The 27446-nt window shown below is 42.4% G+C and overlaps 1 protein-coding gene across 1 annotated transcript in view; it reads right to left on the bottom strand.

Annotated features, from left to right (window-relative positions):
* Nucleotides 1-8140: 8140 nt before the first annotated feature.
* The window catches only part of DAP (death associated protein), a 35369-nt gene continuing 16063 nt past the window's right edge, over nucleotides 8141-27446 (bottom strand). The window contains exons 3-4 of the mRNA XM_083749732.1: nucleotides 11353-11395; nucleotides 8141-9808 (exon numbers count right to left, since the gene is read on the bottom strand). Of these exons, the coding sequence (XP_083605858.1) occupies nucleotides 9689-9808; nucleotides 11353-11395 (163 nt within the window). The 3' untranslated portion in view covers nucleotides 8141-9688. The remainder of the gene's footprint in view (nucleotides 9809-11352; nucleotides 11396-27446) is intronic.

The following is a 27446-nucleotide window of genomic DNA, read 5'->3' as shown; positions in this document are numbered from 1 at the left end:
TGGCATGCCTTACCTCAGTTTGGTTTGGGACCAGCATGATCTTATGATCAGCTTCTAACACCATGAAATTGCCCCGCCCAGCTCCTACCTTTGCACATTCGACTAGGTCAGCTTCAACTTCAGCTGCCTTTATGGCCAGTGCTCCATTAGTGGAGATTTGTAGGGCAGCCACTTGGTTGTCTCCCTCCACTTTCACAAGACATTATTAGTTAGATCAAATGTTTTCAGCTGAAGCAGCTTTTAGCCACACGGTATTACTTCAGGTCTTGTAATCAGTGCACCAAGCAGTGTGGACCCAGCCAGTTGTTGGGAAGTTCTGTGGTATGTCCCAATCCTTCCCTAAGGATTAGGCCTTCCCTAAGATGGTCTGCAGTCACACTGATTTCTATTTTTTAGAGGGGGTTCTGTCTCCTGTTTTTTAATTGGTTTATGAGCTGGGAGGGAGGCAGGCTAATATTCCATTTTCAGGTGCTTTGGTGTATGGTTTAGGGAAGTTTTTAATGTTTAATGCTGTTTTGTGTTTTTAAGATTTGGTTGGGAGCTGCCCAGATGGGCGGGGTGTAAATGATATATTATTATTATTATTATTACTATTACTACTACTACTATTATTATTATTATTATTATTATTATTATTATTATGCTGTTTGGCGAGTCCAAAAAAACTGAGCAAGTGCCTGCCTTCCACAAGTCTTTGCTCCTGCCTGCGGTCATGTGAGCGGACTCACGCAGTCTGCTGTCCCCAGCATCCCACTCCTAAATCTACACTTCAGGTAAGCCAATCGTTCTTTTCAAAACTGTTAAGATGCATGAAGAGAGAGAGACCATTTTCTAGAATGCGTTACCTGTATTTTTTGCACAACACAATAAATCTGATTCTTACTGAAAACTTCAGGCAGAGCTTATAAAACTTAGGCATTCTACTGATATCAAAGGGATCTTGATGTGCTTGCTCTCCAGTTGAAAGCCATAGTACCCAAAAGCAAATGAACTGAAGAGCTCTGCCAGATGATGTCAGAGGCCCATCTAATCTCCAGCATCTTATTTTTACAATGGCCAACCAGATACCTATGGGAAGCCCTTAAGCGCGAATTGAGTACAACAGCACCCCCACCTGTGATTCCCAGTAACTGGTATTCACAGGCATATGTTACCTCTGACAGTGGAGGTAGGACATAGCCATCATGGCTGGCAGCTACTGAATGTCTGACCCTCCATGAATTTGTCCATCCACATTAGTTGCCATCACTGCATCTTGGGGTAGCAAACACAAGGAACTAGTTCCCCCCTGTCCAGTGTTTTCCTATCAGCTTAATAGAACTTTAGCTGTATTGTGCCCAAGAGATACATGGAGCTCAGCTAGCATTGATGTACGTGTGTGTTTTTACAGTGAAGTCAAACTTTGCTTTTCTGTTATTGCTTCCTGAGTTTCAGTCTTCACTGATTTATTAGCAGTGCTATGCTACTACACCTGAAGTCAATATTTGAACTCCCTTTATGAGAAAAGAACCCTAGAAGCTAGCAAGCAAAAAATACTGTATCGCACAAATGTATGTTTGGCCACTGTTGAAGGATTTTGACCTTTTTACTTTGAAAGTTGGTTGTGATCTTTGCACAAGACATTATGCAATCGTTTTGTATTATGTCTAGGTATATAGACATACACGCTATTCCTGGATCTACTCCACTGTTTCAAACCCTTTGTAATACTGGGCTACACATTTTTCATCTAGACTTTCCTAAAATGGAAGTCAATAGAAACCGTTCAATTTGTTTTTTTGTTGCAGTGGCTTTAACTAGTTAATAGTTGTAGTGGTGCCTTATTTTCGAGTACAGTGATATAGTTATATCACCCAGAAGACAATACATAACAGAGGCCACTCAAGTTTCCTCAAACCCAAACCGGAGTCTAATTTTACATTTCACCAAAATAAATAAATATTTTGTTGTCCCCGATGCTTCTGTTCATCCTCCCAAATGTCTATTTAATTTACAGCTTCAAAACAGCATCCAACTATCTGAGCAATAAACTGAACACTGGGTTAATCACAGATTTAAAACAACCAACAATTAATTGCACCCCATGAGCTTGATTTTTTTTTTTGCGTAATTGTAGCCAGAACATTTTAGCTTTCTTAATTCTTTTCTACACCTATTAGCAACCACTGAGTGAAGATATGTATTCTGCACTAAAAATAAAATTAAGATAAATTCCTCCCCCACACCATTACACTCCTCCCCAACCAACAAATGTTTGAAAATAGTTTTGTCACCACTTTCTTTTTTTGCAGAATTTAGCATGCAATTTTTACTCGCTCTGTTTTTTAATATATAATTTAAAAAATAGTTTTACAATATACCCCCAATAATAGCCAAATTATAACAATAACAATTTCTTGATTCTGGTTTTACCAATCATAGTGAATGGCAAGGAGCAATACAGGGAGGTTGCATTGCAACTACTGGAAATTTCCCCCCACTCACATTTCTCTTCCGAATTTCAACTGGTGTGACTTTAGCAGAAAGGACTGCTGCTTGCACAAGTCCAAGCATTGGTGTGTGTTGGGGAGATGAGTGAAAATTGGGTGTCCCAATTTGCACAACTAGAAGCACTTTCCACTAAAGCAAAGCCGTTGGATATGACCCTTGAAAAGCAAAGAAAACTTACCTTATGGAGGAGAGAGATATGATGACTCAGGCCAAACTAACTCTAGCTGTTCCCTGCTTTGCTAAATGCCAACGAAATGGAGAATCAGGCATTTCCCTCATAACCAACAGAACCTTATATAAAACTCTAACAAATTGCCTATGTGCATTTTGGTGCCTCTGAGTTAATGACAAATATGCTCAAACTGTATGTCTTTAATCCAGAAGCTTTTACCTGTTTACTCATCTTCCTCTAGCATCAAACTAAAGGAACAAAGAGCAGAGCTTTTACACTAGTGGTGCCCTCACTATAGAACTGTCTTCCCAGCAAAGCCTTGCAAGGCCAGTTCTCTTTTAGGGTGGCTAAACAATGCTTTCTTCTCTCCCACCCCTCCTCAAAGATAAATTGTAATTTATGCTCAAACTGAATTTTAAATGGCCTTTCTGTTTGCGATTTCTCTAATTTTCATAATTTTTTTCATGCTATTCTTATTCGTATTTGATTGTTGTAATCTGCCATCAGGTTCATAGTTTAGTTGGAAAGTTAGAAATTAAGGTTGTAAATCCTAAATCCATTGAAATTAATGGACCTAAGTTAGTCATGCCCATTAAATTTAATGGATTTACTTGGAGTAGAACTAACATTGGATAGAATATTATATGTATCTCTCCCAATGGCAGGAAACAGGATTTCCCGTGTGATTCAGTCACAGATGGAGCCTTTGATGGTGAGATTAAGGCAAAGGCACCTGTCCTATTCAGGTACAACTAACCTAATTAAGTTGCCACCAGTCAAACAGCTGCAATGCAATCTTGCAAGCAGATAATTACTTTGGCAAAATCTGGAACCACTGCCAGCACCTGGACTCCTGCTCAGAACTTCCCGTTATAAATTTTCCATTCTTTTTAAATTGGTGCACTGTGCAAAAAGTTGTTCCATTTTGTTAACCTTTCCTTGCGTCTTCTAACAGCAGCACAAGACACAGAAATTAAACATAACAGGAGTTTCTTCTAGCATAGAGTGGTGGAAACATTTTTTCAGTCTAGTTTTATAAAACTGGAAGCCACTTCTTGTGTGATAGATAGCATCTTCAGTGTGTTCTGTTTGTCCTGTACATATTTTCTTTTTGGGGGGGGGCGGGGGAGTTTACCTTGGAGATTAATAAGAATTAACTAGCTCAGAAAAAGACATTAAGCGTTGGAGGATACTAGTAGCAGCTGCACAGTGCTGGTGTCTTGTTTCAGCTATTCATCCATTATGCCAGCCTCCCCCAATCTAGCCGGAGTTGATGGGAATGGTTGCCGAAAGCATCTGAAGGTCACTAGGTTGATTAAAGCTCCATTATGCACTGGAGTGACATACAAAGGCAGCCCACTCTGTGTTGTAGCATATGTATGTGTGTGTGTGTGTGTGTGTGTGTGTGTGTGTTTCTGCTGCACCAGGGGTCCAAAAAAATCCAAGGGTTTTAGTAACACACTAGCAATTCACCTAGTACCATAGCTCTGTACATTTCCAACATTTACAGAATAGCAAAAGGAGATGCTGTGCTTTTAATAAATGTTCCCCTAATGAGCTCAACTGAAGAGTTTATTTAAGGATGTTGTTTTTGTTCCAGATTCTTCCAGGTGTCACATTTGTCACATCAGTTGCAGGCTAATGTCCTCTCTGTTTGATAAACCATCACTTGTGGATGTCATCATGCCAGTTGATCATAGTATCATGAGCTCATGGTGAGGCAGCTCAGGTTAATTTCCCCCCCACAGAAAAAGCAACAGTGATTTAAAATGCAGTTATTCACCGTGCTGAATTTTTAAATGGACAAGGCTGCCACAAGGTATTCAATAAATATGGCTCCATTGAAAGCTAATCTAATGTTGCACCTGCCAGATAAAAAAAGATGCCAGATCTTAAATTCAAAAGCAGTTGGCTTCCTTGCACAATAGGATGCAAGGTTTAATGCTACATACTGCTCTCTTAAATTTTGCTAAAACTGAGTGGATTCCCCAAGATGCAGTATTAGACTTTTGTGTCAAAAACCACTCCCATCTAACCTTGAATTCAACTCCAGTGATGTTTGTAATAGCAGTCAACCGTGACAACCAAGCAAGCAAACTATACTTCCTCCAAATAAGATTTGGCTAACAATTCTACTTCCAAAACGCAATCCCAAATCTGATTGTATCCAACTAAGTTATACAGATGCATTACACACATACATTTTGTATACATACACATACATTTTGTATACATACATACACACACATATATGCTACAACACAGAGTGGGCTGCTTTTGTATGTCACTCCAGTGCATAATGGAGCTTTAATCAACAAAAAATGTATTACACACATACATTTTGTGTGGTGGTTCCATTCCCAGCCCCTGCACACATCAGCAGCGTATACACCCTGACCACATTCTGCCCTCTTCTGGGTTCAAAAGGACCTGTGGTCACCATCTATACTCAGACTAGACCCATGAAAATTTATGGACAAGTTAGTCATGCCTATTAATTTCAATGGGTCTACACCAGTGTTTCCCAAACTTGGGTCTCCAGCTGTTTTGGGACTACAACTCCTATCATCCCTAGCTAGCAGGACCAGTGGTCAGGGATGGTGGGAACTAGTAGTTCAAAAAGAGCTGGAGACAAAAAATAGGGAAACACTGGTCTACACTGATTTAACATTGAATACAACTGTATTGCATTAGCATGTTTTAAATAGAGGTAATAGGAGTTCAACATTATCCAAAGAATGTATTCAAAACAGTGACAGGAGGAGTGCTTATTCTTACTACCACAGCATGGATAATTAATGTAACGTTTTTACAATGCATTTTATGCCAGCAGTAAGGCTGTATAAAATTAGAAGAAGCCAAGTAGGTAAATGGATAGGTTAGGATGTCCTTGGTAGTCTTTCAACATATTGTGCTTTCTTCTGTTACAGTTTAGTAATAATGAATCTCTTTTAGGCTTTTATGAATGCAGGATATATTAATTTAATATTGGAGGTACGCCCCCCCCCCCCGTCCCACTAGTGAGAAACTTTTTAAGGCTGGTCATATATATTTGGTTTGATTGGTCACAAGTTTTACAGGTCTGAATGATTCATTACAGATACACTTGACAATTTTTTTTTAAAAAAAATCACAGAACTTGGCATATTCCATATTTATCTATCACACATTGTTTGGTGATTGCCGTTTTGTGGATATTTGCAATATTTCATGTTGCCATGGTCACAGCACATAGGTCTCTATTCGCCAGGCACAAGTAGTGAACAGGTTCCAATGACCCAAAGACAGTTATGAGCTGCAGTTCTCCAGAAACTTTAATTCAGAGCTATTATTAAGAAAGAACAAAGTGCCGAATACAGTGAAAGGATACTAGTCAGCAAACATAGCCTTGCCCCATTAGGAATGGATGTATCCACTGGTATATTGACCTTAGTCAAAGCAGCCTTGCATGGGCAGCCACAAACACCACCTCCAGCAGATAACATCACCTCTCCCGCAATGCTTTTCAAGTCACGTCAGTTTATCATCGAGTGTAGGGATGGAAACAAAACTGTTGCAGGTGTATGATCCAGGTATTAGGTGCTGGTTTCAGTGGGTCCAACAAATGAGCAACTGAACTCCAAATAGGACCTAGGTTGCAATGCTAAACATATTGGAATGGGAGCAAGCCCCGCTGGACCCAGTGAGACTTCTCATACATTGAAGAGTTGCTCATGTTTTCTTGATGATGTACATAAAGCCCAGTTTGATTTATATCCATAAAATACATCACATGTACAGTTATTGAGATGAGCAGACTTTCAGAGAGTAGATCGCTACATTGCACCTCATGACAATAACATTTAAATTATATGTGTGTGTATGCAAAAGATTTTATTTATTATCTAGCATTCAGTTTTCATTTGTCACAAGGTAGTTATTTCAATGGCACTTCGAGAAAGAAGAGTTTGCCTCATAAGCTACACATGCTGAAAGTTGATTTCAAAAAAGGCAGAATATTTTTTTCTGGAAACGAATTAGAACCAAGTCATTTAAAGCCAGTAACATATTTGCCTTAGGTTTCACTTATTGTTCACATGGCTTATTCTGGTCAAGTCAAGTATCTCTAGGACTTCAGCTGTTTTATGCACAGAAATCTGATAAGCATATACGTACATGAAATAAGTATAAGGATACCTTTTAACATTTATCCCTCTAGCATTCTATTTCCAGTGGGCAGCCTGATGATTTTGAGTGCTCACAAAGCACGGCATGAAAATGATAGCCTTTTCTCCATCACAAGAGCGATATTCCCCCTCCATACACGGAGTTCCAATTTAGTTACCATGGATAAGCACATGAGAAGCACACTCCATGAATGTTTTCCTCAGCAGAGAGACTCTGCCACTGAAATGCCTCAAGGGTTTGAAAACATTTTTCACAGTTACATGTGAAAAGAAACATGCAAACAAGAGAACCATTTAGATTGCAACTATTTAGATACAGAGAGCAGCAAATCAACTCCATCTAAAGAACTCTAGGCAGCATGTTGCTCCTATTCACCAACTATTCCCGTGTTGATGAATCGGTGTCTAGGTAGGTAGGTTCTATGGCACAGTGACATCTAGGCCATACTGCACCAAGAACCACATGCATTAGGCAGTTTCTACTCATTTTTCTTTCTGCTCAATCATGTATTCATAGAAGAACCAGGCAACCATGCCTTAAAACGGATCGGCAAGGTTTACCTCGCCTGGGCCGGTTCACTCCAGCAGAGATCCCTCTGTGGGCCGGATTGCACGTGCGCCTGCGATTTCCAGTGTCTGCACCTGCGCAGACGTGATTTCTGGCGTCTACGCAGATGCGATTTCCAGTGCCATGGAACCGAGTCCTTGGCGGTGCCTCGCCGGGTGGGCGGCTCAGTTTGGGGGTGGCTCATGGGCCGGTTAAACGACCCCCGTGGGCCACTCGTGGCCCATGGGCCTTAGGTTGCTGACCCCTGCCTTAAAATGTGAGAAAAGCATCTAGATTCATGTCTTGACCAAGACACAGAAAGGTCCAGATGTTGCAGACTAGGTTGCTGACTTCACATAGAAGCTGGAGAGCAGTTATGGATGACACCCTAGCAACACATGTTCAAGGATCAGAGGAATGACCCAATGCAAGCAGCTACCATGTCCAATTTGTAGTTGGAGGCATTTTTCCACGTGCAGTTCTTGCGTGACACTTTTGACTGTGAAGCAGATATTGATTTGTATTTGAAGAGTTTGCTGTTTGACCTAGTTTTCCTAGAGTTCTGTCATCAATTTAGGCATAACGATCAAGGGTAAAGATCCCTGTGCCCAATGGCAAGGTAGGCATCTTTAAACATTGAGGAAAATAGTAGTACGCAGCCCTTTATAAAGCTTTGACTTGTTTTAAACACAGCAGCTGAAGAAACCAAACAGACCCCATTTCTGTTTCGTTTCAAAACCATGGCAGTCGTAAAATAATTACACATTTTTATTAAGCAGTATTTCAATGGGTTTTTATTATTATTAAACCTCTCTCCTCTTGCAGTTTTCTCATGTTATTCGTCATTAAAAATAAATGATTCTTCAAAGCCCAAGGGGAGTGGAAATCTTCCATGGTTGCCGGAAGAGAAATTGTAACAATGATTTATTAGCAGCCAACTTTTTCTGAAGTTATTAGAATGCATTGTAGTCTACAGGATTAAAAAGAAAAAGAAGAAAAAAGAATGGTGTGGTTTCACCATTTAAAAAATAAAGTACCTATAAAAATGTAAATGAAATTTGGGTACAGTATACAGAACCAAGTGATTCCGAAGTACAAGGTTGTTTGCATGACCAGGCTTAGCTTTCACCATAATGATTTTTACATCCCCGGCTCCCAAATCCAGCAGTGGATATCCTTATAGGCAGCTGGTGGAGATCTACAGGTGTGCAATGCAACACTCATCTTGTTCCCCAATGAGTGTAATGGATCTAACAGATATATATGAGAATACACACCACCATCTTGAGACCACTTGCCACACACTAGAGCTAATTTGCTTGCTGTGATGAAATAAAAGAACAAGTCATTGCCCACCAGTACTTCACACGTTACTGCATTAATATAACATAGATCTTAAATTGCCACTGTAAGATTATTCAAGTTTGTATATGGCGGGGTCCTTCCTGGACTGCAGGCAGTTCAGATTGCAGGCAGAGCATTCAAACATGTGATTCACCCGGATCCTACAATTTGAAGCTATCTATTTAGGAATGGTTGTGCTGTCATGTGTTATTCCTGCAGGCTTAAAATCTGTTTCAAGTTTCTGTACTTTCTGAGCATGTAGAAAGTGTAGCAATAGGTTGACCATCCAATTTTGTCATTTTAATTGGATTCTTGCCTCTTATTGCTCTGTTGTTGTTTTTTTGGAGGGGAATGTAGACTTTGGGCCAACCAGTTGGCTCATCTTTGGCTAGGCTGCGACATAAATCTCCTAAAGACCCACACTTTGCAAGAGAGATCTACCCATCTGAGAAATTTCTGGTCCTTTCATATCCTAGACTAAAATAAAAATAATTGTGCCGGACCTTCCTCAAACATGTTTGAGAAACAAGAAGAAGAAAATAATAAAAATAATTGCAAGGATGCCCTAAAAGTCTTACTCATACATTGAAAACCTCTCACCAGAAGAGGGCAAGCAAAAAGTAATACACCTCTTCCCCTTCCAATCTAATGCATTCCAGTAGTGCCAAAATCCAGAAATGAAAAAGTTTAAAATAATTATTCAAAGATCTAGGTTTTCCCAATCCCGTTACATTTCTATGACCATATAATCTTTTTTATTGGCAGTACACAGGGACATGTTTTCTTTTCAGCTGAGTTGTAGGAATGAAGACTCTTCCCTCCCCACCCCACCCCCCACCCCTTTTTAACCATTCAAACCATAGGCAATTAAGGCAAAAGCATGAGATACCACTTTCAAAAGATCTGGTAGCACAAATCTCTTAATCATTCCATCCGTAAACACTATGGCTGGATCCTGGGACAGGAGCTTCATTTGCGAGGTTGGTGGATGTGTTGGTTGACATGTTGTGCGGGAGGGTGCTTTTCCATAGAGGGATGCGGTTTCTGATGAGCCACCTGGGCTGCAGCTGGAGGGAAGTCTTTATCACCCTGATGAAAAAACAAACACATCAGAATGAAAAGAAAAAGAGAGAACACCTGTCTCATCTGCAAGTTGTGTGTGTGTGTGTGTGTGTGTGTGTGTGTGTCTGTGTGTGTGTGTGTTTGCTCCAGCCTGACATGCCAGAATGTCAGAGATTCTTACAAACTGTTTCTTGGGCTACAGAATATGAGCTTGTGGTTCGTATCAGCTTGCCCATTTCACAATATAAACATTTACCTGTTGTTGAAATGACCATGGTGCATACAAACAGCAGCTGACCAGATCAGTTAAAATGAGCTGCTCTACAGGAATCTAGGAAACTGGCTTAAAATGCAGGTTTTGCACATTTTACTACTTATGAAACACATGGCTGCATAACTTGGCAAGCTGATGTGTGTGAATTTGCAATATCACAACGAGAGCTTCCTGGTAGCTGTATACTGCTGTCAACCAAGTGTGGGAAGACGGTGGCAAAGTCTCCCCATGGTATCCATTTTGTGATTGGTGCCCATAATCTTTCTCTAAATTCAAAATGTACATGCTATTCTGCACTATAAAGTGGACAGCAACTAGCCCTTTTCTGACACACACAGAGTTGAATGATGCACTTCATGCAGGAGCAATTCGGGTACTGTATTTTTCGCTCCATAAGACGCACCTAGTTTTTAAAGGGGGGAAGCAAGAAAAACTATATTCTGCACAGAGCATATAAGCGGCTCTCGCTTTTCTTGCTTTAAACCCTCCCGTCCCTCCTCCTGCTTCACTGAGAAGCCAGCAGAGCAAGCTGCGCAGCTCTCGCTGAAGCCAGCACAGCAAGAGCGAAAGCAGCGCAGCGGCTCTTGTTCTGCTGGCTTTCCAACAAAGCGGGAGGAGGGATGAAAAGAAGCCCTTACTAGGGAGCGCTGAGCAGAGCCTGGCAGCGGCTCTTGCTGGCTTTTCCGGGAGGTGTGGGAAGGGAAAGAGGGCAGCCAGTCAGTCCCTTCTCCCACCTCACGGAAAAGCCCCCAAGAGCTGCACACACGCTCTGCGCGGCTCTTTAAAGGGAGCGCTGAACAGAGCCTGTATGCATCCCAGATGCGAATGCAGGTGGGAGGCTCTGCTCAGCGCTCCCTTTAAAGAACCGCGTGGAGCGTGTGTGCAGCTCTTGCTGGCTTTTCTCCCTCCTCGGGGAAAAGCTCCGTGTGGCTCTTTAAAAGGAACGCTGAGCAGAGCCTCCCACCTGCATTTGCTCCATAAGACGCACACACATTTCCCCTTTTTAGGAGGGAAAAAGTGCGTCTTATGGAGCGAAAAATACGGTAATTTCTCCATTCCTTTTCCTTTTTGGGCTTTGTCTATCAGACTATGTGCCTGTGGTCAGCAGCTGTCTTATCTTTCAATCTTTGTACGGCACTTAATATATTAGGAACTTCATGTGTGAATGATGACATAAATTAAAAATGAGAATAGGAGACATCAGATCTAAACCAAAAGGTAGTTGAAATTCAGAAGAAACTGGCAAAGCTTCCCTTGATTTTAAAACAGTTGAAAATTAACAAAGATGGAAACTCACCCTTGCAATGACTCCAGAAATGAACACAGTTGGTTTAGGTGGACTGGAAAATTAAAGAGGAGTATTTAGCTATATAACTGAACAGTGCCATTTGATACAGCCAGAGGGCAAAAAGCCACAACAGATAATTCCAAAGACTTTATTACTCAGACTTTATAATCAATTCAAACGAACACAGCCAGAGACACTCTTGGAAACTAACATTCTCATAGCAATCTCCATGAATTATCTATTCAGCCCATCCTTGCTGTACTAGTCAATGTACCAGAGGTGCAACATGGCTGAGTTTGGAAGATTTATTCTTTGATGTTCCAGATTCAAAATTAAATAACACAGAGAGAATAAAGATGGAACCCCAAATAAGCAATATGACAAGGCAGCAACAGGTCCTTCAGTCTACATTCTCTGGGGTTCAAGTCATCCTCACCTTTTCTTTGCTTGGTGCAATGGGTGGTGGAGAGCTTGTAAGAGGGCGGTGGAAGGAACTAGGACTACCTTATCATCTGCTTTAATGGGAGTTTAAAATGTGCTGTGGCCAGAATGGAAAGTGGTAATCCAGCTGGGTCCAGTTTTAGTAGTACAGTAAACATAAGGCAAATAATATTAAATCAGCCTTTAAGGCTAACACTACAGCATCAAAATCCAGGAAACCTAGCTATGACATTTCTGAGAAGGATGTTTGATTTACAAACTTTTCAAATTTGTGTTAAGTACTTAAACACACATGACAGTAAGAAAAAACGAATAGCAAACAACGTGTTAATAAAACATGAAATCTAGTTTCTGCACAGTATTTGCTTGCCATGACATTTTCTGAAAGGCTTCATAATGGCAAATCTGAATTTGAATGATTTCCTCACATATTCTCCCTATGACCTTTCAATTTTCACTATTCTCCGTCGAACCATGAAATTTTGGAGCAGCATTTTTTTGAGAAGCACTTGCAGCAACCAGATTTATCCACTGGCGCTGCTCAAAGAAGATGTTTGTAATGAAGCCCCTTGGGTCAAAGAAGTATGGTCTGGTTCTCTCTCTGAGACAACTTAGGAGACTTCCACATGAAAGCTGTTTCAATCTAAGGGCAACCTCTCAGGAAAAGGAGGCAAAGAACACATGATTCTTCCTCAAGTTGGCTCAGCTGGAAAAAGCAAAGCTGGAAAAAGCCATCTCTGACAACCAACTGGTACCCTCCTTTGTGGGCATGAAGGTGTTTTTGAGTCAGTGGATGCCTCCACTAATGGAAGAGGACAAGTGACTTTTCAGATTCCCTTTGGTGCCTCAAAAAATCAGCTCCAGAGAGTTGAGGAACATCCACATCAGAGTGGAAGTTGGCAAGAGGAGCTAGCATGCAGACAGAAGGGCAGATCGACCCAAAAAATAAATAAACCACCTGCCCTTCTACTAGTGGTAAAGGTAAAGGGACCCCTGACCATTAGGTCCAGTCGTGGCCGACTCTGGGGTTGCGGCGCTCACCTCGCTTTATTGGCCAAGGGAGCTGGCGTACAGCTTCCGGGTCATGTGGCCAGCATGACTAAGACACTTCTGGGAAACCAGAGCAGCGCACAGAAATGCCGTTTACCTTCCCGCCAGAGCAGTACCTATTTATGTACTTGCACTTTGACGTGCTTTCGAACTGCTAGGTTGGCAGGAGCAGGGACCAAGCAACGGGAGCTCACTCCGTCGCGGGGATTTGAACCGCCAACCTTCTGATCGGCAAGTCCTAGGCTCTGTGGTTTAACCCACAACGCCACCCACATCCCTTCTATTAGTGGAGACGCTGTTAAATCAAAAGCCCTACCATAAGTGCAAGGTCACTGATTGGATTCCACTCCCTGATATAATTTACTTCCCATGTGTCGGAGCCAGGCTGGGGCCATGACTGATTGGACCTGCATACAGGCCTGGAATGTGTGTCTCCAAGCAAGTGTCTGAGATGAATTACTGGAAGTGAAGGCTAGATGACGCTTGCTAGCTCTGTTCAAGAATTTTTTTTGGGGGGTGGGGGGTGGGACAGGTGACTAGTATTTATACCAGGCCTAGTCATTTCATAGCCTTCATACTGTCATACGGGCCAATATTGCACATATGTATTTCCTGAAGAAATCAGAGTCTGATTTCTGGTGCAAGACAGCAATTCCCTGATTTCATGATATTTACAGCATCCTGACATCAGCAACGCTGCCATCTCTCCAGAAATAGCTGCTAAAAATAGAAAGGGATAGAAAAATCCTGACAAAGTCTCCCCTCCTCCTTCTCCAATCCTCCAGAGAAATGAAAAGGAGGAGGAAACAGGGTTTCATTCTTTCAATTGCTTTGCATTCTGCTGGCGTTTCACGCATAGTGTAACCTACATTTCTAGTATTTTGTAAGCTATAAATGGCTGCTTTGAGGATATATTTAATCTGATGAAAACCAGTTTGACAGATGTTGTTTTGAAGATACAGCATACCATACCTTTCTCTCTAGGCTTTCGTAAATAAATTTTTTAAAGGACTGCCTCCTTTAATGTAGGGAACGCTTGTTTTTAACAAATGCATTTAGCGAATATAAATGGATGCAATTTAAACATAATAATGAAAATGAAGAAGTGCCACTATAAAACCTAAACTTTCAGAGAGAATAGTCTCATTTCAAAATATCATAACATATGGGAAGAAATCCAACACCTGCTTATGATGAAATGTCTGAAGCAGTCGGTGCTTCTATTAAGAAATGCACCTGCTGAACATCAATATCTTCAAGGAGTTCATTTATTCTTAATCCTATAATATGGAATTCTAATATTTCATAATACTAAAGCTTAAACAAGGCAGATATTGACATTGCGGAGAACTCACACAGAAGACTGATTAGTTGAAAAGGCCACTAAACCAGTGAAATGAGATATGAGGAATACTAAAAAGTGTTTTGCCTTCATCATGTAAGATTTGAGGTCTTTAGTTTCATTATTATTCATTATTATTGTTACAGCGCTTCCATCTCACTTTATAAAATACTCACACACCACTCTGAAGTCTGTACAAAGTAATTCACATACATCATTGCAGTAATCTTTACAGCAACTATACGGTAAAGGTAAAGGTACCCCTCACAATTATGTCCAGTCACGACCGGCTCTGGGGTTGCAGCGCTCATCTCACTTTAAAGGCCAAGAGAGCCAGCGTTTGTCCGCTTCCTCAGACAGTTTTTTCAGGTCCTGTGGCCAGCATGACTAAGCCACTTCTGGCGAAACCAGGGCAGCACACAGAAACACCGTTTACCTTCCTGCTGGAGCGATACCTATTTATCTACTTGTGCTGGTGTGCTTTCAAACTGCTAGGTTGGCAGGAGCTGGGATCGAACAACAGGAGCTGACCCCGTCGCGGGGGATTAGAAGCGCCGACCTTTTGATCGGCAAGCTCAAGCGGCACAATGGTTTAATCCACAGCGCCACCCGCGTCCCCAACTATACGGTAGGCCAGTATTATGTGCTTCTATATTCTCTCTATATGTGGCATTGTTATTTGGATGTGGAATGGGGTGTCTGGAAATGCTATGTCCCAAAATAAGCAAGAGTATGGGTTCACAGATCTCCATGGAATTCAGGGAAGAAGGACAAAATAGTTAATTATTATTTTTATAAAAATAGTATGTGCAAATTACTTAGGGAAATAACCCATTGCTCATACCTTTGTCGAAAACGGATAGTGGATCAGATTTTAAAAATACTTTTAAAAACGACAGAGTTCAAAAAGCACAGGGGAACTGTCAAATATTTTTTTAAAAAATGTGGATTTCCCCTGACCTGAGGGAATGTAATAAAAACCATCTAGTTGCTTTGATAAATCTGTAAGCAGGCACCAATCCTATAGGGTCCAAAGAGTGACTCTAGCAGGGGGGGTTCTTCACCTCAACCTTCATTCTATTGTTTTCAATATTTCACCTGATCGACGCGACTTTTCTAATGAGTGGTCCTGAAGGTAAAACAGGTTTGAAATGCTTTGCTGCCACTTGCTGATAATTTGCTTCTCACATATCAAAATCTTCGCTAGCAGATCGGCACAGAATCAAAGCATTCCAAAGTGCTTTGCAAGAGGGTTTTTTTGCCTGGCAAGGCTGAAAATGTGCAAGGATTTCCACAAGATGGCACTGCTGAGCCTCCGAACTTTGCAGAGAGGCAAACAAGCAAACTTAAAAAGACAAGCTGATCCTTTCTTCCGCGTAATTTTAGAGTTGCAAATAATGTAATTATTTGCGATGGGGGGGGGGGGGGACACGACAACGCACACTCGTACATACGTTTAATTCATATAGATGTCAATTGGAGAGTTCAATGAATCTCCTCCAAGGAGATCATGGTGATACACACAATATTTCTCATCTTAAATTCACAACATCCCTGAGAAGTAGGCTGGACCGAAGTCCCATTTATAGGTTCAAAGCACAGTTATGGACATAAAGCATAAAAGGACAGCAGAACTACCAATGCCACCGAGCAGAAAGTTATGAAAGGATTTTTCATGCAAGGTTCCTGACTGCAGGGAGAAGTCTATGTGGGTTGGCCACAACGTTGTCCCCCCAAAAAATTCCCATCAGTATTTCCAGCTCAATGTGGAAATGCAGGGATACTGGGACAGGGCCACCAGTTGCAGCCCAATAGCCCTTCTGCATTTTATGGTCACACATGGTCTTCGAATGAAGGAACAGAGCTTCTGAGACTGGGTGAGGGGGCATTGGAATACAGTGGACCCTTGGGTCATGTTACCTTTGGGTAACGTAACTTTTGGGTTGCGAATGCGGCAAACTGGAAGTGTATACTTCCAGGTTTCACCGCGCATGTGTGCAGAAGCGGGGCCTCATGTTGCGGACTTATTGGCTACGTAAGGAGCCCCGGAACGAATTAAGTTCGTATCCGGAGGGTCCACTGTAATTCTTTATTTTTTCTAGTACAAGTCTAACACTCCATGCATTATATTGCACAAGCTTTTATTTTCACACAAATAAAGATGTAGCTATACGGAAACAGTCTCTCAACAATAACTATTTACAAACTGATTTTATAAAACTTCTTAGAGTTAAGTCTTTATGTGCTTTGCTCTAACTTAAAAAAAAAAATCAGTCATAGGGAAATGAGTCATTGATCCATTTTTCTCAAGCCCACCTCTTAATTCGGATCCTGCGAGGACAATAACCAGACGGAATTTCCAGGTGTCAAGTAGCGATTAATTTTCCTTTTGTCCAGGGGGCACCAACCATTTTGGGCACACATCTCGAATCCTGAAAAAGTGCTATTGGTGCCAGTCACAAAATGGCTATAGTGAGATGTGTGGCGCAACACAAAATGGCTGTCTCATTTAAATGAGAAGAATAATAGGACCAAAAAATGCTTTGGGCATCAACTGCCCTAGCAATGGCGGGGAAAGTACCAATATCAACCACAACCACTCACAAAGGGAAACTCTTTCTACGTCTCCTTTGTTCAGAATGGATGAATGCCGAATCCTGACATGAAATGAATTGTGGGTGTGGCTTTGGGCTGGGGGTTCAACGTAGGATAAACTGAACAAACAGGATCTGAGCAGGAAAACCTAGCAGTCTCTGATGAATTGTAGATTTCCTGCATGATGGAAAAGACAGTGGTAAACTGGCACTCATGGGTGCCATGTTGGAAATCTCTAGTCCCTTCTGTACTCCCATCTGACTGCTGTCACTGAAGCTGGTGACAGCAGCCACGAAATTATAAGACGCCTGCTTCTTGGGAGAAAAGCAATGACAAACCTAGACAGCATCTTAAAAAGCAGAGACATCACCTTGCCAACAAAGGTCCGTATAGTTAAAGCTATGGTTTTCCCAGTAGTGATGTATGGAAGTGAGAGCTGGACCATATAGAAGGCTGATTGCAGAAGAATTGATGTTTTTGAATTATGGTGCTGGAGGAGACTCTTGAGAGTCCCATGGACTGCAAGAAGATCAAACCTCTCCATTCTGAAGGAAATCAGCCCTGAGTGCTCACTGGAAGGACAGATCCTGAAGCTGAGGCTCCAATACTTTGGCCACCTCATGAGAAGAGAAGACTCCCTGGAAAAGACCCTGATGTTGGGAAAGATGCACAAGGAGAAGGGGACGACAGAGGACGAGATGGTTGAACAGTGTTCTCGAAGCTACCAGCATGAGTTTGACCAAACTGCGGGAGGCAGTGGAAGACAGGAGCGCCTGGCATGCTCTGGTCCATGGGGTCATGAAGAGTCGGACATGACTAAACGACTAAACAACAACAACGTACTCCCATCACCACAGTTTGATGGAAGGTAGCACACAGAGACAACATACTGCAATCTCACCAATCACTGACCCTTGTCCTGGGCCACTGGAGGGCAAAAGGGAGTGTGAGTGGTGGAGGATGGAAATGACACTAATTCTGTCCTTTACTGACTTTCCCAGCAAGACTACTGTAATGCATTATACATGGGGCTGCCCTTGAAGACCGCTCAAAAGCTTCAATTAGTGTAGAACCTGTCTTTTAGAATACTAGCTGCTTCTACAAAGTGGGGCCCAATTTTGAAAGAACTGCACAGACTTCCCATTTGCTTCCAAGCCTAATTTAAGGTGCTGTTACTTTTATTTATTTGGTCTCTATTTCCACAGAGTTCAAGACCCAGTAAGAACAAATATGCATGGCTGAACTACCTCTGAGAAACTGGTTCTGAGGACCATGTCATGTTTTAAAGTGTTTTCAGCTATGTATGTGAGAAACTAGTGAGTATACTCCTATGCTTAAAAAAAATAGTAAGATAATTTTTCAATTTTCAAGAGAAGCAAAATATGTTGGAGGCAAGGTCCCTGAGCTTTTAATAACTGTGGATTGATTCCACTTGCTTCTGGCTTTAAGTGATACAGACTACACAAATGCCCAAATCTTGCTGAAGCCTCCAAGAAGTTCTTCCTCTGTTCCAGCTCTCTCTCATTCATGATTTTATCTGCACAAGCAGAAGGAAGCAAATGCTCTCCTAAGAATTGAGCTGTTCTGTGGGCAACGGCTGAAAGAAAACAGCAGGAGTGAGAAAAATGTTTACAATTCCATGTTCCAAAGGGCCACTGTTTTTTGTTTGCTTTAAGTCACGTTAACTACCAGACCGCAATCCATCGCTGGGACAGTGCTTCTAAGCAGAAAGGCTCAGGCACTAGCTCTTAAAAACAGTAATTCATTTCTGCCAGTTCAAAAGATTTGTGTTTACAAGGCATTTGTGAGGCACTATCTAAAGCTATAGGCTATCTCTCCTTTGCAAGAGGGTTTATTTATGAGGCATGTTAAGTTTCTTGATCGCAACTATATACCTACTGGTAATGCCCCCTATTAATATTATGCTAGCTATGTGTGTGCTTTGTAGGTATTGAATGTTTTCTTCCACACACAGTTATTTTGCCAGTGTACAACTTCCCCCTATCAATGATTATTTACAACAACGGCTTTTCACATGCATGTAATTTTCCTGTGAAGAAGACAGGCAGGGATATAAGGCGTACTGCTTTAATTTTCAAATGAGGCATTACCTGCAAATGAAGGGCACTGTCAGGGCCAGACTATGAGTGGCTACAATCGAATCTAGGCTCTGCCTCTCAAGATCAGTCAGTGAAGGTAGAAAAAGCTGTGGTCTCAATTGCTACAAGCAGCTGGTATTACTCCACAAACTACATGAAGGTAGAATGCCATGCCCCTAATACCTATAAAAAAACCCAGCCAGTTTGGGGGATTCTTGCTGTCTCCCACTTGCAGTGTTCGTTGCTGAACACACCTATATTTCTACTGTACCTGAAGATGGCGTCAATGACACAGGGTCCACATTAGCTCAGGCTACAATTTTTAGGTCCCAGATTAAACCCAGAGTCCCTTTTCAGGCACCATGTTGCTTGCAAGAAGCTCAAAGAAGATTCTCCATTCAATACCCACGCTGGAACTTTTTGACAGCAAACTTTCATTCCCCTTCTAAACACCAAGACACACTAAACCCAAACCTACCCATGCAAGTATTTGTATGCCTCAGTTCTCCTGGGTGATGAAAGAAACAGAAAACAGGCTCTTCTCCATCTACCTATAGCAGGACTAAGTAAAGACTGTGAAGATTTATCTAAGGTAGCCTCATAGAATGAGGCAAGTTACTCTCTTCACTAACCAAGATACATTCCACATATAAACATATAAACCACTTACAGTGGTGCCTCGCAAGACAAAATTAATCCGTTCCGTGAGGCTCTTCGTATAGCGGTTTTTTCGTCTTGCGAAGCAAGCCCATTGACAGCTTAGCGGATTAGCACTATTAGCGGTTTAGCGGCTTTTAGCGGATCAGCTGATAAGCGGCTTAGGGCTTAGGAAAAGGGGGGGGAAGGGGGAAAAACCCGCAGGAACTCGCAAGACATTTCGTCTTGCGAAGCAAGCCCATAGGGAAATTCGTTTTGCGAAGCGCCTCCAAAACGGAAAACCCTTTCGTCTAGCGGGTTTTCCGTCTTGCGAGGCGTTCGTCTTGCGGGGCACCACTGTACAGATCTGCACACATACGCACCACCCAACATCGACAGTGGATCATGTCATGTCACCAGAAGTGAGCAAGTTGCCACACCGTGCTTCAAAGTTATTGTTGTACAAGACACCAGCTCAGAAACCACACTGCAGATAAACACCGTTTGCCCTCATCCATAATAATCAGTTATCCATTATGCATGTAGCAACTGAATAGAACAACAGTCATGAACATGCCCCCTCAACGCACCAACATCCCACCGAGTAATCTTCAAGAACAACTGAGGGGAAAAACCACATCACTTTTATCACACCCTGATGAATGCGGATGATACACCCAGCAGCTGAAAGTTAGCTTATGGGCATCGTTGCACCCTGTGATCCATTGAGCCACCTCCATTACCAAATGAAAGGGAATAATTCAATTTCTGAATGAAAAGGGAAAGGAAGAATGTAGGATATGGTTCAGCCTTTCTGGGTCTGCACAACTTCAGAATGGGAATAGAAGCGAGGGTGGCAGAACAGAATTCAATGTTCTCGCAAGCTAATGAAAAAACTACCCTTGGTGCCTGCAAAAAAGGGCATGAGTACATGCTAAGTTTTCTGTGTGAGCAAGGTAAGGATTTCCCCCCTCAATCATCTCTCTGTACATGAGGACACAATGAAACATGTACATCACTTGCATTCCTAAGTGGTAGTCTTCAGGAATGGTGGTATTCTCTTGCTGGATTTGCTCCATCCAGGATGGATAAAAATCAATGATTTTATTATTATTATTATTATTATTATTATTATTATTATTATTATTAATAAATGGATTTTTAAAAAATTAAATCAGATTTTTTTATTTAAATTGATTTTTTTAATTTAAATCAGATTTTTAAAATAAAATGCTTTTGGAGGAAAAAGCTTTCTAAAAATAGCTTTCTATTTAAGTTACATTATAGTCCAAAGGCTATTCATCAGGAAATAAGGATTTGTTTTAAGTTTTAAAGGTAAAGGGACTCCTGACCATTAGGTAAAGCCATGACCGACATGTGTGCTAAAACTCAGTCTAAGTTGTTTTTTTAAAAAAACACACCGTTTAAACCATATCAGTTAACAAACATGGATACATATGCTATAATGTTATTGTTTTAGTTAAATAAATTGTTTAAATTGTTATTAAGGAAATGATTATTTCTCTCCTTCCAATAAAGTACGGCAGAAAAGTTGTCCAAATATAAACAGTTAACTTATTAAAACTCACAATAATTTCCAAATCAGTAATTTTTGATATAACTGTAAAAACTACTCTGAAAATTTATTATTCCAAAAATGAAACCTTCATCTGGTTGTAAATATTAAGATTATACCAGCAAGAATGAGTCTTTCTGTAAAAAAAAATAATGACTGAAATCAAGTCTTACTGACTTGTGATTTAAATCAAATCCACCCTGGCTCCATCTACATTTCACACCCTTTAATTAGGCCAGTAGAGAGATGAAATTGTGAAGGACCAAAGAAGTGCTTTCTTCTTCTAGGCATTGTGCCATTTGATGACCTTTCTCCATTTTTCACCCTTTACACAGTTTCCCTCTAATCCCAAATTTAATCTATACTGTGTTTCTACACCAACCTCTTTTGCTTCTATACCCAAAATGACAAGCGTACATGTACATGACTATAACCAAAAGCAATACACACACACTAAAACCTGGTGCCCCTTCCCAGATGTTTTGGACTACATGAGTCCTTCTGGACTCACAGCTGTCCATGGAGGCGCAGGTCAATTCTGTGTCCAGGGCAGCTGTTTATCAGCTCCATCTGGTACGCAGGCTGAAACCCTGTCTGTCTGCGGACTGTCTCGCCAGAGTGGTGCATGCTCTAGTTATCTCCCGCTTGGACTACTGCAATGCACTTTATGTGGGGCTACCTTTGAAGGTGACCCGGAAACTACAACTAATCCAGAATGTGGCAGCTAGACTGGTGACTGGGAGCGGCCGCCGAGACCACATAACACCAGTCTTGAAAGACCTACATTGGCTTCCAGTACGTTTCCGAGCACAATTCCTAGTGTTGGTGTTGACCTTTAAAGCCCTAAACGGCCTCAGTCCAGTATACCTGAAGGAGCGTCTCCATCTCCATCATTCTGCCCGGACACTGAGGTCCAGCGCTGAGGGCCTTCTGGCGGTTCCCTCGCTGTGAGAAGCCAAGTTGCAGGGAAGCAGGCAGAGGGCCTTCTCAGTAGTAGCGCCTGCCCTGTGGAATGCCCTCCCACCAGATGTCAAAGAGAAAAATAACTACCAAACTTTTACAAGACATCTGAAGACAGCCCTGTTTAGGGAAGCTTTTAATGTTTAATAGGTTATTGTATTCTAGTGTTTTATTGGAAGCCGCCCAGAGAGGCTGGAGAAACACATATTATTATTATTATTATTATTACATTATGAGCCCCTGCCAGCACAACTATGACGGCTGCCATTGATTGTAGTCCAAAAGCAGCTGGAATTCCACTGCCTGGAGAAGCCACACTAGAACATGGGAAGAACCTTCTGGAGCTAAACAAAGGCTAACCTAGTCCAGTATCCTGTTTTGTACGGGCATCCAACCAGATGCCTCCAGGCCACAAACAAGGCACCTGGTATCATTTAGAAGCACACCAGTGAGATTATATCAGTGGTGGCCAAACTTGACCCTCCAGCTGTTTTGGGATTACAATTCCCATCATCCCTGACCACTGGTCCTGTTAGCTAGGGGTGATGGGACTTGTAGTCCCAAAACAGCTGGCGGGCCGAATTTGGCCACCACTCAATTACATCCAAAACATTACAGAATTACCTAGTTAAAATAACGAAGTGCGGAAAATGGATTTCCGTTTTTAGACAGAAGTCTTTGGGGCGGGGGAAAGAGTACGTTGGTCTTAATTTTATTCACAAGGTGGGGGTGGGGGGAAATCAGACACGCCATCTGCCACATTACGCAGATTACATGAAGATTAGTGTTGCTCAAAAACACACACTTTCAGCTGCTGTTTCCAAAGCAGCATGCCGTTTGGCATTACATAAATGGCTGACAACAGCAATAATCTGCAGAGAGCCATCCAACCAGCTGAGTGGCATCTTAGCTTAACGTCTTACTGCCACCAAGTTATGTAAATGTGTCCATTATTTTAATTCTAGAATGTGTCTGAGTAAAGCAAGCATGCAGTGCTCCTACTTTCTCAATGCACTCTAGTGGGCTCTTTTAGCATGAATGAAATATGGGGGTGGGGTGGGAAGAAGGAGAATGACTGTTAATACCTTGCCTCCATGCTTTGGAACAATTTTTAAGGGCATGCCAGTAAAAAGTAAAGGACGCCTGGACGGTTAAGTGCAGTCAAAGGCGACTATGAGGTTGCGGTGCTCATCTTGCTTTCAGGCCGAGGGAGCCGGCGTTGGTCCACAGACATCTTTCCGGGTAATGTGGCCAGCATGACTCAGACGCTTCTGGCGCAAGAGAACACTGTGGCGGAAACCAGAGCTCACGGAAACGCTGTTTACCTTCCTGCTGCAGTGGTACCTATTTATCTACTTGCACTGGTATGCTTTCGAACTGCTAGATTGGCAGGAGCTGGGACAGAGCAATGGGAGCTCACCTGTCACGGGGATTCGAACAGCTGACCTTCTGATTAGCAAGCCCAAGAGGCCCAGTGGTTTAGACCACAGCGCCATCCGAGTCCAGTAAACACCTGTTTCATGGAATTACCATATTTTTCGCTCTATAAGACGCACCAGACCACAAGACGCACCTAGTTTTGGAGGAGGAAAACAAGGGGGGAAAAAATTCTGAATCTCAGAAGCCAGAACAGCAAGAGGGATCACTGCACAGTGAAAGCAGCAATCCCTCTTGCTGTTCTGGCTTCTGGTATAGCTGCGCAGCCTTCATTCGCTCCATAAGACGCACACACATTTCCCCTTACTTTTTAGGAGGGAAAAGGTGAGTCTTATAGAGCAAAAAATACAGTAATCAACCTGCCACCCTGAGATCTTCATATGTAGAGTGGTATACAAATTTAATACAGTAATATAAATAAAATAAAATATTGATCACTTCTGGTTACATACTAACTATTGTTGAGTCCTCTTATAATCAAACATCACTTCAATTGTGTGCAGTGAAAGAGTGCAGTAAATCTCAACTGTTGGTATAAAAGGATTGTTAAGTGACCGAAAACCTAGGTTAAGCTAAGAAGAGTTCTGAGGCTGGTTGTTAACAGGGAAAGCCTAAATAATTCTCCCAGAGAGCATGAGAAAAGCAGTGTGAATTTATATATAGCCTATCAACACATTGTTGAAGTTTTTTGTTCAGGTTGTAGGCTGGGCTCTAACTTCTTTAGAGTAGACTTAGAGGGTCAAAATACTATTTCTCCCATGTCTGGTTTTGAAAGGGAATCTACCCTCTCCCCAACTGAAACATTATCCTAACAATTGTGGATTTTCTCATAATCCATCATAATGTCTAACCTTATGTTGAACTCTGCTAAGCTTTTTAGCCTCAAAGGAATCTTGTCAAAAACAACATTCACTTGCTTGTATATTGTGTGCCCAAAATACACTATTTTATCATTTTGGCTTAATAGGCATGTCTGTGAAGAGTGAACAAGTATACAGTGGTACCTCGGAAGTCAAACGGAATCCTTTCCAGAAGTCTGTTCACCTTCCAAAACATTCAGAAACCAAGACGCGGCTTCCGATTGGCTGCAGGAAGCTCCTGCAGCCAATCAGAAGCCACACTGGACATTTGGGTTCCAAAGAACGTTCACAATCCGGAACACTCACTTCCGGGTTTTCGGTGCCCGGGAGCCAAAACGTTCGACTCGCAAAGCGTTCACGAACCAAGGTATGACTGTACTATGGTGCCTAATTCTCCCACTATTTATAGAAGCTGCTTCTCATGTTACACTGGAGTTGCTAGGTTCCAACCCAGAAAACCCTCATCATCGGAAGCTACCATTGGGTCTACTAGCACAGTATCATCTACACTGACAAACAATAGCTCTCTAGGATTTCAGACAGGGTTCACTTCCAACCCAACCTGGGAAATGCTCAACAACAACAACAACAACATATTTATGTTGTCCAACACGACAAAACATCAAACATTAAAAACGTCCCTAAACAGGGCTGCCTTCAGATGACTTCTAAAAGTCAGATAGTTGTTTATTTCCTTGACACCTGAAGAGAGGGCGTTCCACAGGGCGGGTGCCACTACTGAGAAGGCCCTCTGCCTGGTTCCCTGTAACTTCACTTCTCGCAGTGAGGAAACCGCCAGAAGGCCCTCGGCGCTGGACCTCATTTTCCAGGCTGAACGATGGGGGTGGAGATGCTCCTTCAGTTATACAGTGGTACCTCGGTTTAAGAACTTAATTCGTTCTGGAGGTCCATTCTTAACCTGAAACTGTTCTTAACCTGAGGCACCACTTTAGCTAATGGGACCTCCTGCTGCCGCCGCCACGCAATTTCTGTTCACATCTTAACCCGAGGTACTATTTCTGGGCTAGTGGAGTCTGTAACCTGAAGCGTCTGTAACCCGAGGTACCACTGTACTTGGCCAAGGCCATTTAGGGCTTTAAAAGTCAGCACCAACACTTTCAATTGTGCTCGGAAATGTACCGGGAGCTAATGTAGGTCTTTCAGGACCAGTGTTATATGGTCTCAGTGGCCACTCCCAGTCACCAGTCTAGCTGCCGCATTCTGGATTAGTCGTAGTTTCCGGGTCACCTTCAAAGGTAGCTGCATGTAGAGCGCATTGCAGTAGTCCAAGCGGGAGATAACCAGAGCATGCACCACTCTGGTGAGCAGATGGGGTCTCAGCCTGCGTACCTGATGGAGCTGGTAAACAGCTGCCCTGGACACGGAATTGACCTGCGCCTCCATGGACAGCTGTGAATCCAAAACGACTCCCAGGCTACGCACCTGGTCCTTCAGGGGCACAGTTACCCCATTCAGGATCAGGCAGTCCTCCACACCTTCCTGCCCCCTGTCCCCCCCAAAATGGAAGCTCCCATCTTGACACTTTCAGCATTGGCAAGAATCTCTCTCACTGCTTCAGACTGCCTCAATAATCTGGTGCAATGCAAGCAACACAACCTGCTATTCTCCTACAGAGGTGCTGTAGGAAAGCTCTACTCAAGGCTACACCTTGTGTTTTGGATTGGGGGAAATAAGCTTGGGTGTGTCCCAGTCAGGTTCCCACCCTCCTTCTGACTCCTCATGGATAAGAAACCAATGCCATACTATCTCATAAAATTCAGGGGCGGGAGTTGCCAGGGGCACCTGCAAATAAAAGGTTGCAGCCAAGAACAGCCAGAACTTGGTAACTGAATTTTTCACATCTAGGTCCGCTGATCAGGTGCTGGGTGTGCAGAACACGTACTTCGCCTGGTTCAATTCCTGACGTATCCAAGCAGGACTGGGGGGGGGGGGCGGGGAGAAGACGCCTGCCTAAAACCTTGGAGAGGAGAGGCACCGCCAACCAGGGCAAATAATGAGGCAATGGACTGACTCGGTTTAAGTCGACTTACTTGCCGTGTAGGAGGCAGATTTTTCATTTATGTGCCAGTATCCGCCACCGCCGTCGCCCCAACAACATGCAAGAGAAAGCCCAGGAAGACGACTGACTGCAAATTGGCAGTGGCAGCCAGGCAATTGTCTACCTAGCCAGGACTTAATCCAGGTTGATGCCTGAAATCCTATTCTTATTAGCAGCAATTATATTTTTTCATTTCAAAGCCAATATCACTGTGCTACCCTGTCAGTTTTCATCTTATCCTGGACAGAGCCTCAGAGCATTCCATGACTGTGAAAGAGGCAATTTTAATTATGTTGGTTTGGAAGATAACAATACCTTACAGAGCTGACCCCTACTTATCTGGGCTTGAACCAATTCTTTTGAACTTCTGCTTTGATCAAAGGAAGAAACCTCACCACCCTTTTAAGGTTCATTGATGGAAGTCTCATATGACCAGAACTTTAGATGAAATTCTAACAGCGCTATAATTTATTTATTTTTTAATCTAGCAGTGCAAGTCTTACCGACTTTTGCAGGGTGCCCTGGCAAACCATTTTAAGGAAGTGCCTGCTTTCAGTCTTCAATATTATTAAGCCTCTGGTGTGCAGACTGAAGGGAAAATCCGCTTCTCGAGTTATCTGGCAAAACCTTTGTCCCATGAACCGCTGCGCTTTGATGTGCTGGTATGTTACTCACAAGGACAACATTTTAATTCTTACATGCAAGGGTCATTTAAACTTGTGAGACCCATTTGCATTCTGAAGCGGCATATAGAGCCTAATCACAGTTACCTTTAAAGTCGGCACTGATGCTATCTGAACCGCATGGGATGGATGTTAACTAACCACAGTAAGGTGCGATAGCAGAAATTCGCATTCCAAAACAGAGAGGACAGAGGCACACAATTTTGCAGGTAAGCAATCACCAGTGTTTCATTTACACCAGCAATTAAAGCTTCTTCCCCCAGCATCTCCCTGTCCTACCCTTTTAAAAGGATTATACAAAAGTAATAGGGACACGGGTGGCGCTGTGGGTTAATCCACAGAGCCTAGGACTTGCCGATCAGGTC

This window comes from Podarcis gaigeae, assembly GCF_964106915.1.
Source record: "Podarcis gaigeae genome assembly, chromosome: 7".
Classification (NCBI taxonomy): domain Eukaryota; kingdom Metazoa; phylum Chordata; class Lepidosauria; order Squamata; family Lacertidae; genus Podarcis; species Podarcis gaigeae.
Note: the sequence above shows the minus strand (reverse complement) of the source record. Positions and strands in the feature narration are given on the sequence as shown.